The 12,033-nt window shown below is 33.1% G+C and overlaps 1 protein-coding gene across 2 annotated transcripts in view; it reads right to left on the bottom strand.

The window, feature by feature from the left end:
* The window catches only part of LOC138324910 (uncharacterized), a 61,024-nt gene extending 50,086 nt beyond the window's left edge, over positions 1-10,938 (bottom strand). For both annotated transcript variants that reach the window (XM_069270144.1, XM_069270145.1), the window contains exons 1-3: positions 10,777-10,938; positions 4,420-4,586; positions 372-492 (exon numbers count right to left, since the gene is read on the bottom strand). In XM_069270144.1, coding sequence (XP_069126245.1) covers positions 372-492; positions 4,420-4,586; positions 10,777-10,830 — 342 coding nt within the window. In that variant the 5' untranslated portion in view covers positions 10,831-10,938. The remainder of the gene's footprint in view (positions 1-371; positions 493-4,419; positions 4,587-10,776) is intronic.
* Positions 10,939-12,033: the final 1,095 nt, after the last annotated feature.

The raw sequence follows: 12,033 nt of genomic DNA, 5'->3' as shown, positions 1-12,033 counted from the left end.
GGATGAGCATATGAGGCTTCGAATCCAGCATTTGTATGTGTAGTGTAGTTACAGGATGATATGATCTGTTCTATTTTGGGAGGGATTTTAGATGATATTTTGACTTTTCATATTTGTACATGCTTAATAACCAAATATACAAAATACTAAGTTTTTATACAAGACTTACTTTCCATGTATCAAAAAAATGAAATTAATGTAATCCTCTCATAAAATAGACATACCATAACTGATTGGCAATCTAGACTGAATAGGAAAACAATGACTCGAATAGATCTTTATGTTATAGAGGTGAGATCCTACGGGTCGGTATCAACTTTCAAAGTTTACAAGATGAATAATTCATTGTGAGTTCACGTTGCAGCACTTACCTTCCATGTATCAAAGCTGAACAGAGATGATTTGCCTGCAGTAAAATATAAATCATTCTCATTGTCCGGAGCGTTAAAATCTTCTTTACCATATATACAACTGTCGTCTGTAAAGTTCTTTCTGAAAAGAGAAGAAAACATCAAAATGAGAAGTTCAGATTTGCAAGAGCAAATGTGGCGCTACCTAAATTGGAACGCTACCCAGGTTGAAATACTTTTAAAATATGTGATAGAGAAGTCACCTGAATAAAAATTAAGATGCTGAATAGTATCAGTGATAATTTTTAGATGTCATATTCTTTCCTGTTGCTTATTATCTCTATTTAAAAATGAAAATAATGAAATGGTGAAAAAAATAATCCGGGAAGCGACGTCGTGCGACAACCCTAAAACTATATCTTAAAACAATAAAAACAATTGCTTAATGGGATACTGTTGACAGATATGAGACTCAACACCTTAGAACTGTAAGCAAACGATTAAACATTAACTAAACTAAAAAAATGTTTGAAAGTTCCTTAAATGAATTCAAACATTTTTATGAGGTCCAGACATTTTTTTTTATTAAACCATATTGAGGATGTGTTTCATTTTGGGCACTCGAACCTGCTTAAACATGGGGCTCAATCCTCTCTATTTCAAAATGTATGCACTGCTGACAAGTAAACAAATAATGAAATCATGAAACACTGAAAACATCTATTTGTGGAAAATTTAGAGAAAAATCTGTATTCAGGCACACGTTAGAAAAATTTCACAATTATCTTCAAAAAGTGTTCCAATTTGGGTAGCATCACGTTATTTTTTATTTTTATTTTTATTTTTTTTTTTTTTTTGTATTTTTTTTATTTTCAGAAGTTTTCAAAATGTAAAAGTTACATTAGATATCAGCACACAAATCATTCATAGCCTTCATTCACTCATTCATCATCATCATCATCATAGTACATATATTCACTCAATATACAACGTCATTCATTAATCACCATATCCCACAGTAGCAAATTATATTTGATTACCATTATCACACTCAGTAAAGTTACAGCTTTGCACACTAACATTATCACTCAGTTCGCATCATCATTACCATGATCATCATCATTGTCAAAATATCCTTACTACATGTATTTTAATAACATGGTCAATAAATTTAAATCCTATATTTTGATATCATAATCAAAGTTATTACATGTCCTCTTATCCTCAAACATAACATTATATATGATATCATCCACAAAGACATCATTAATAGAGAACGATAATTGTATGAGGTAATCACTGTACATTTTACATGTAAGCATCCAAATTGATCTGAATGAGTTTTATTTTTAATTGATTTGTGTACAAACAAACAGAACAAACATACCAAACCTAATTAGGAGAGAGAGAGAGAGAGAGAGAGAGAGACAGATAGACAGAAACAAGCAGACAGAGACAGACACACAGACAGACGGACAGACAGAGACAGACACACAGACAGAGAGACAGACAGACAGACAGACAGACAGACAGAAAAGAAAGGTGGGGTGTAACTATGAGACATCAAATATTCAACATTGCAAGAAAAGCAAAAGCAAAATTTGATTAATTGTGGCAATAATATTCAAGGTCGGGAAGATAAATAAACAAGATAATTGAAAACAAAAAACAAAAAAACAAAAACAAAAAAAAGAAATCTGGGCAAATAATGTATACCTTTTACAATGCTACCAGTTTTTCCCATTTCTTCCAATTCTTATCAAAGCTTTCTTTAGCAGAATCACCTTTACTAGTAGCTATATATTTTTGTACCCTATAGTGGTCCTTGATAGTGTTGATTAAAGCATTTATACTTAAGGAGTTATGCAGACATCTCATCTTGTAAATATAATGTTTGATTATAATGAGAATTTCATTATCTATCCCATTATTTTTCAGATTATGTGAAAGAAGACCAAATAGATATGATTCTTTATTAAAACTGAAGGGAATGACGAGTGCATCTAAAAGATTTTCAAAAGTATAAAGGTTCTGAACCTCTTGACATTCCCACAGCACATGTATAATAGTCTCAGTTTCAGAATTATAGAGAACACATAATGGAGAAATGACAACATGAGATTTAAAAAGTAGAGAGTTTGTAGTAAGAATATGATGATTCACTCTATATTGAAACCATTGAAGCTTTGTGTTTTAGTGATAGTGAAAGGAAGTTTGAAAATTTTATTCCAAGTAGGATTGTCAAAGTCAAAAGTCTTATTCCATTATTTCTGTCCTGTTGGAATTACATTATTTTTAATAAGAAAGTTGTAAAAGTGTTTAGATCCTTTGGACTTCATTAGAAATAATTCCAGGTTAATTGTAATGTAAGGATATACAACATTAGCGTATGGGCGAGCTGCATTGGCGCAATATTTCTTGACTGCGGATAACACACTTAGATAATGTAGAAAATTACTGTGAATTTGATATTTTTGAGTAAATTCATCAAAGGTAAAAAAGTACCTGCGGTTTTATCCTTCACTAGATCTTGTATCACTATAACTCCTTTCTGATACCAGTCCTTCATAAAAATATACTTTTTTCCTATAGTAATTTCATCATTGTACCAGATAGGGGTTTTCATATAAAATTGATGTTTGTTAACATTCTTCTTGTAACTAGAATGCAGATGCTGATAAGCTTTAAATACATCAAACCAAAAACTATTATTACATTTATTTTGACACATTCTTACATATTCAAGCCCACAGTTAGCTAACAAATCTATGTTTATACATGTTTTGAGAATCACTTGCCATTTAGATGTACTAAGAAGAGCTCTTCTTATCCAACTGACTTTGAGAGAGTCAATGAAGGCCTTAATATTTACCATTTTAAGTCCTCCTTCAGCATAGTTTTGTATCAAAATATCCCTTTTAACCTTATCTATTTTACTATCCCATAGAAATTCATAGAGAACAGAGTTAATTTTGGAAAGAATTTTTTCATCTGGGTTTGGCAGAGATATAAATAAATGATTAAATTGGGAAATAAATAGTGATTTAATTATATGTATTTTGCCAATTGGAGTACGTTATTGGTTGTAACAGGATTGAGTTGTGATGTTCCACAGTATAATTGGTGGGGTAGCTTAAGTAGGCGCAAATTTTGATAAAAATTATAATTCTTGCCTTGTCGCCTAAACGAAGAATCGAGGGCATAAAACTATTACTTTTAATCAGATTTGTAGAAGGTGATCTCCTCAGACACGCAATGTTAATTATGTACTTTATGGTATGTGACATAATTGGTCGTGATGACATCATTGGTCGTGATGACATCATTGGTCGTGATGACATCATTGGTCGTGGTGACATCATTGGTCGTGATGACAGTAACACACCTGGATCTGACCGGGATAAGCTGATCTTTACAATGTACTTTGATGTTTGTAAGAGATGTTTTGTTTTATTAGTGACATACTTTACCTAACAAAAATAATATAAAAAACTGATTCAATAGCATCGATAGATCTAGATCAATATCCAGATAGTCAATTTTAAGACCAGAGAGATTTGTTTAATGGAGTACCACGAAACAAATTTAGACTAGACACAAATTAGAAATATAACTATATAACGTTCCAATATTACCATTTGTCATACTATTTTTGCCTTTCTGATTACCGATTGTTTTCTTTTATACATCTATGAAAATCATGTCTTGGCGCAAAAAAGAGACATAGTCGTGACGTCACAATAAAGACATTGGCGTTGCGTATTAATTTTGGAAAATAATCCATTGAAAAATAAATGAAATCGTATAACATCAACACGTATTTCTTGAAATTTTCTTTAAAATAAATATATTCTAAAAGCAGCGATGTCGCTATTTTGTAATTCAATACAGTTATGACAAAACATGCTTGCAAACTTATGTAAGAATGCATGTATAAACCTACGCTCACAACACATGATGTAACATTCCATACGTTCCGGCAAGGGCAAATGGCGTAAATAGGCAAATTCAAATTGGGAATAAAGCGTGGGTATCTAGGTACTGCAATGATGTAAATATCTTTACTTACGCGGGCTGGTCCCCGGCACATATGGTAAAGTGGTGGTCACACTTCGCCAATGGACACGTGGGTATATTCACCCCGTCACAACACTGACCATTGATGTCCAGTCCATCATTGTTGTGGAATTCCACCAATTCTACGGCCAGCTTCCCTTTACACTTAACATCACTGATCTGTAGACATACAATATAATTGGTAAAACAGTTATCCTAGAGCACTTTAATGCTTTATCATCTATTTACTGTATACCATGAATTATTCGTGGACACATTATTTCGTGGTTTGGAGATTTCAAATAATTTCGAGGATAGAAATGTTCTTAGCTGATGAAACAACGATAATAATGTATGAAATATCATTCGTTGATTTTTATATTTGTATATATATGGCAACCACGAAAACAACGATCATTTCTACACAAGGAAAATTACATGTTATATATACATGTACACGGACATGGAAATAAGTAAGTGCAAACTTCTTTAATTAGGGCAAATACCTGCATTAATCCGGGACAGTCAATATAGATTTAAATAATTACTAGTAAAAACCATGGAAGTCAAAATACCGTTGAAATATCATATCAAAAACTTCAAAAATAAATATAAAGCAATTGTTGAATGGGTTTTGATTAGCTATGTGAATGTCATGGCTGCGAGTAAGGTTTGATATAGCATGTTTGGAAAATACATATTGAAAATGGTTGCGAGTAAGGTTTAATATAGCATGTGACAACAAATATAAATTCGATTATACAGGAACAGTGTTAGATTACGTCATTATCCATGTAGAAATTCATGCAGTTATCGAGGATGGTGTTAATACGGAGCAACACCAAATATATTTAGATTCCCTTGAATAGTTTCAGTGCACCATATAACGATGTTAAAAAAGATTTATTATATTTAAATTGTGAAACATCAAAGATATGCTAACGTTGTGTCTACACTCTTATCTAAGGCGTACTCGGGACGATTGGTGGAACAAACTCATTGACATCAACACATGAGTGCTGTACACCATGGCTGTATATGATATACACTAACAAGATGGATTACCAAATCCTATACTGGGGAAAATTGAAAATGTTTTCATATCATTGATGAACATGTATAAAATAACTAAATATAACTACACATAATTATAATGATTAAGGCAAATTAATATGGACCCCCGCATATTTGCCTTCAATTTATGTTATCCACAAACATATTTCTTGTTTTTCTTTCTTTTTTATCTTTACTTGATTGTGTAAGTTGTGAGTTTTTTTTATTAATACCAATTGTACAGTAAATTGAAGTTAGTAAAGAAAATAACTTATTGGTTTATCTTATTTTATTTGTTTTTTGTTTTTTGGGTTTTTTTTGTTATTGAGTGATTTTTTTATTATTATTTTTATTTTTTTTTTTTTTTTTTTTCATTTTGGGTCTTTTTGAGTTTTTTTAAGTATTTGAGATAATTCTTAGGAAGAGAAATGTCTTTTGATAAATTTTATCAAATATACGTAAAAAAAAACCATTATAACATTATTGATTAAATTAAACCCATCCACCCCTTTCCCCACGCCCAATTACGCTCGGTCTCTCTCAATTCACCCCCCTCCCTTATCGCTCTTTATTGTCACCTATAGGTCACGTGCATTACATGGCGTCTTCATGAATCATTATTTGAATAGAAACATTCATCTTAGTTACTGTTATTCACTGAAGGAGTGCGTCTCTCTCTCTCTCCATTGTCTAACAGACACGTATAAATATCTCAAATATTTAAAATTGTATGACTACGTCATCGGGCCAGGAGTAAACCAGATAAAAAACATAGAGTGAAGGTTAAGTCAAATGAGACAGCTTAGACATGAGATAAGGTCTGAGCAAAATCTTTATCTAGATCAAAAATAAAATAACAACAATTCACAGGAAAAAGTATCATATGCATATTTGAATTCACTAATTTCATATGAAAATGAACAAGAAACACAAGAGATTGATACCACAACCAAAACACAATTTACCGTATTTTACCCAAAAAGAGCATAGGGCGCCTAAGAATTGAAGCAAATCAGGGGGCGCTTAAAACAAATTAGCGCTTGTCTTTCATAAAATCATTTTACAAGGTAGGCCTTAAAATAATTTGCCGAAGAAATAAGTCAGATTTCATATTTTTAGTCTCATTTAATTAGAAGTAAGTGAAATTGAAGTTTGAAGAAGTTGAGGGGCACTTATAGGGTAGAATACGGGTATGTTTTCTATAACAATAAATACATCGCTATCAAGACTGCACAATGATACCATAATTATCAAACCAATATGTTCGTTAGACGATCGTCCTTAAATAACCCTAGCTGCTAAAAGGACGTACAAATCGTCCAACCAACATTAAGATGATCAACACTTCGATTACAATGGAAGACATTAAAACCAGACTCGACACTATTTGATGTTTTACTGAGAATCTCAATCTGGTGTGAAACCAAAATTAAAACATGGCGTACCTACGAACACGATTTAGACCAAAGAGGCTCACATAACAACAACTCTTGACAAAAGTGATGTATTCATTTTTTCTTCCATTGTTACCAATATCCCGATAATCAGCTCCAGAAAGCACAAATAGAAGATATTATAATGTCCACAGACGAGACAGGATATGAATATCATAGTCTTTTAACATTGCAGAAGTTCATTTTTCTTCAAATGTAAGACAAACGCTTATTTAGTAATATTTTGCCAAACAAATGTGATTTTTTAGGAGGAATTTCATTTTTAATGACAAATTTGCCTGAATTCGTTACTATTAATGGAGTTTCGTGAAATTTTGTCCGATTTTGTTATACTAAATTTGTTTGACTTTTTCACTGTTGGATTTCATTAGTTTGTAGTGACTGTATCATTATGTTTGCACACCATGTTGGTAGCAACATCTACGGCGCTTTACCGTTCATTGTGCTATCAGGTGCCCTTCAAAAGCATGGTTTCCCAATACGGTATCCATGAAATTGAAATTTATATTTTCCTCATCCATTAAATGACGATATCTTTTATCCTATACTCTTTGTAATCCGTTATCTTTTAACCTACTCTGTTTTAAATGTTCATATATATAAAATCAGACAAATTAATCTATGTACATTTATTTTCGTTACCATATATACTCGTATCATGACTCATTTTCTTTGCAGAAAGAAAAGGTAGTCAAGTGTCCTAAAAATATTAAGTGTATAAAGTAATCCCAACTGTCAGGATATGCACACGGGGAAGTTGACTTCCTAGAGAAGGATAACATTGCTGGAATCTTCCCTGTGGGTGTAACCTTATCTAAAAGTGTGCTACGAACTTTATATGACCCTGCAGTATGTACGCTGCTTCCCAAGACTTGCAGAACCATCTATCAACCGAAATATAGCTAATAAAGTCGAACTCGTGATAAACACGTATGACATTACCCGACTGAAGTGATGTGTCGCCACTATATGTGTTAACCTACTTGATTAGTCTGTATTCTCATACCTCCGGAGGCAATACTGATTTATCTCATACAATACATCCCGTATCGTATGAGGCTGTAATACATGGCTACCCATGCAATAAAACTTAGTGACGTCACTGCGTCAACAAAACTACCAATTTTTCGGTAAAACTTTAACGTTATTTTTTTTTAAAAATATCGTTTGTTTGATTTTAACTGCCCTTCGACAGCCAGGGTCAATTTGGGCTAGTTCGGAAACCAGGCTTGTTTTACTATAAGGGATGCAAACAACGGGATTTGCGTTTGAATTATTATGCAATTTGCATGTATGGATAATTCACTTGAGGTAGCGGTTTTCAATGTCGAAATGTAGTTTTCTTAATAATTACCATTACTTTCTGCATAAATATATTGTAAGTGGTGTTTGGGTACGGTAAAGTGCGGTAAATAATTTTGAAGGGAAAACTGCATGCTTTTGAAAATGTCAAGAGCTTAAATGGTTAGAAGGTTCGAGATTTGATGTTCGGTCTCGAGCAACTCCTATTCCTGATGTACTCTATTCATTTATCTATTCCATCGCCAAAATAAGTTTGAAATGTTTAAACAGTGAAATACGCAATTATTCAAGTAAAGGGAGGTCAATATTGCATTCTTATTAGTATCAATTGTTTCCATCACAAATTGTATAATTATGTCGATGATTATAATCAACCATTCTCAAACAGGCAATGAACGACATTGTTATTTATATTTAGTTGTCAGAATTTGACCATTGTTGACATGGCAACGGACACGCATGAATATTAAATAGGAGAGAAACGTATTGTTTAAAATATAGGCAAGTTGTATATTTTTAAAATAAAAAGCGCTTGATTATATGCAGTATCAAAACTTAATCGGCGGCATGCTGGACCTTTTTTTATCACATAACTTTAAAAATAAGTCAAAAAACTGAAAAGCTTAATAAAAATGGTAGGAGTAGTTGAAATCCATTTTTTTGTCAATTTTCACTATTTTTTAAATTATTGGTACATTTGTACTTTCCTTGAGTCGTATCTTTTGTTATATGGGTTACACTAATTCGTCCGTCGGTTTTTGACGTCGTTGGATGCCATTCTGATTTGACCTTAGCATGACCGACATTTATATGTGTGTCATCCATTGATGTTATATTTAAAGAGGTTGACAAAATATCGTAATACTAAGATTTGTTGCATTTTGTCTGGATCCGCGTAGATAACTAGTTAATCTCTGGTATCTTGCAGACGTAACACTGCCGGGTGGATTTCGATGTTAATATGAGGAAATACCAACACGACCTAAAGCACCGACAATATTGAGGGTTTTGTTTGTTCAGGACTGAGCAGCCCAGCAACGACAGAGGTCATTTGTCCGGACATACATACTGACAATATGGGGTAATTTTAACTCCCAGGAATGTCCTGATGTGTCCCCAAACATAAATAAATGTAAACCAATGACTTAAAGAATCCGTCTAGTCTAATATATGTGATACTATTTCATAATAATCTGAATAATGTTGGCAGTCTCTTTTTCTGCCTTTTTCAACAATAAACATGATCAATTTACTTCTTTCAAAGAAAATTTAATATTGTAGCGGTTACGCTTATCACGTTTTTGGACACATGTAAAAAGAACACCAAACTTCCACAAAGTAATGTATACTGTTATTATTTAGGGGGTACATTGGTGTACAATTGAGGTGTTTGGTCAAATATCATTGTGTATATGCTACACCAACGATAGTCTTCTTAATAACAACTTAATATTTATCTATGATAACGAAGACGTGATGACGCATTCATACTATGTTTACTAATATTGATCATTGATTAATCTGAATGGTTGCAGGACCATGCGTTACGATATAGCAACCGTCTTTTGTAAATCGAATCTAGGTCAAATGCGGGATACGATCCTTGCTAGTTTACACTTTGCAAGGTGCAAATGGCCCCAAGCTACAGTGTATCAGGTCAAATAATGAGAGGTATAATGTAACTCAAAAAATCTAAGTTGGAGAGTAGTCAAGATATGGGTCAATCTTCCAGAAGCTGTTAAATCGGTTATCACGGTAAATCCATTTAAGAACAGACTGGACAAACACTGGTTTGTTCAATAACTGTTTTGTAAATCAGATATATCCTAGATTCGGAACTGTCACACTCATTTCCATCTAAACAATAACTAAGTTTTATATTTGAGTTCATGTAGGGATCGTAACGTGGCTATGTATTGGAATAAACTTAACTGATCATGTAGTAAAACATAAAGGGATTTTTAAGTTATGACAGATTTATTTTAGTTTTGAAGTTAGCATTAGAAAATGTTTAAATTTCCATTAGAAAAGTAATTCCCGTTTCGGTACTGAAGTAGAAGATCTACAGAAGTACAGGCATCAGAATCTAACACTTAGAAACCTGCCTCCAGAAAGACAATATCAGATTAATGTCAAAACTTTTATCCCTTGTAAGTCCAAAGTCAGGGACAACATAGAAAAGGCGGAAAAACTCGATCTGACACAAATTATTTAATATCTACAATGTTTGGATTTGGCGTCAGGACTAAAGAAACCCTGGATAACTAGCGATCGACTTTGATAAAAAATCATGGTGGCGAAATCAGTATAAAAATTATACAAAATGTTCGTTAAAGAGAAAAATAGTTACCGCACAAAACATAGTTCATAATGTTCCATAGGAAAATAGGGAAAACGTTAGGGAATGAAACAATGATAAACTGCATGATTGAATACTACTAATATTCTCATATCAATGTAACTTCAAGCAATGGAATTAATTATATAATTTCCAATTTTTTTTAAACACTGACTTAACTATATATTTGTAATTATGAATAATTTTAAAATGGTGTACTTACACTCCACAGAATCAGAACTAAAACAACAGTAAAATCCCTTGATAAAATCCCCATGCTGAATTCGAAAGTTTAACGAAAAGAAATGTTGCCAGTTATATCGTCATATTTGTAACAATTCCTCACTGGACCGACAGATGACAGGTAAGTTGTGCCACAGGTAAACTGTTGGCGGATCTGAAAGGGTATATAAATTATTTCCAATATAAAGGTACCTTTGGATTTGGAAAGTATGTTAATGCATTGAGGCTATTGATACTGCCCTAGCAGCCGAGCTATGCTGCGAGGCCACGCCCGCGATAAGGGCTGGTACAGGTGGGGCTCAGGGGCCACCCACCATTTTACAGGCAAGTTAATTAATAATTCTTACCTGTGTGATCACACCTGTATTACAAAAAGCTATGACGTCCTTGTGAAATAAGTCAAAGTTTTAACCGATTAGAATCATTTTGACTTCTGACTCGATAGTCCAATATGGAGGTTTAGCAATCAAATAATTTGTAAATAATTTTGTAATCTATAACGACTGTAAAGACACACCTCAGATTGAAAAGTTACAGGAAGTGTTGCGCAATTATTTCAATACTATCAAATCGATGATAAAAGGAAATGTTTCATTAGTATTTACTGTAAGTTCTGCTTAACCATAAAGTATCACGAAAGCTTAACGATTCCTAGACAACAACCATACATTAGTTCATCACGTGACAGAATACTTGATTCTGATTGGCTACACACATGGGTACTATTTGCATTAATTTTGTAATAGTGCCCGGGCAAGCGGGCACTATTGAAGTGGCGCGAAATTAAACGTGAATGTATTGTGACGTCAACATTACATGACGTCATTATAACATTACGCTTCGACTAAAATGTCACTTCGACTAAGATGTCAAGATGGCGACAGGCTGTTGTGTGCGGGGATGGAAGCAAATCTTACTTTTCTACAAAAGACAGTTTACTCATGTTCTAATATTTATATACTTTTAATCTTCATGAAGCTGAATCCCTTTTATAAAAACACAGTTTTCTTTGACAATTCATATGTTGTACTTTTAATGTAACAATGTGGTGTGGAAATGAAGATAGCCGAGGTGTTTCTGTTACGATGACATGAAAACAGGTCTCATGATAGAGTGATGTACTAAACCCATTATGGCCTGGTTTAGAGGGCATTATTGCCTCATAGTATTGTCTCGTGATCGGCTCGGGCACTATTCCATCCCTCAACAATACTATGTGGCAATAGTGCCCTCTCAA

This window comes from Argopecten irradians, chromosome 6 (assembly GCF_041381155.1).
Source record: "Argopecten irradians isolate NY chromosome 6, Ai_NY, whole genome shotgun sequence".
NCBI lineage: Eukaryota > Metazoa > Mollusca > Bivalvia > Pectinida > Pectinidae > Argopecten > Argopecten irradians.
This window is presented reverse-complemented; position numbering and strand designations above follow the sequence as displayed.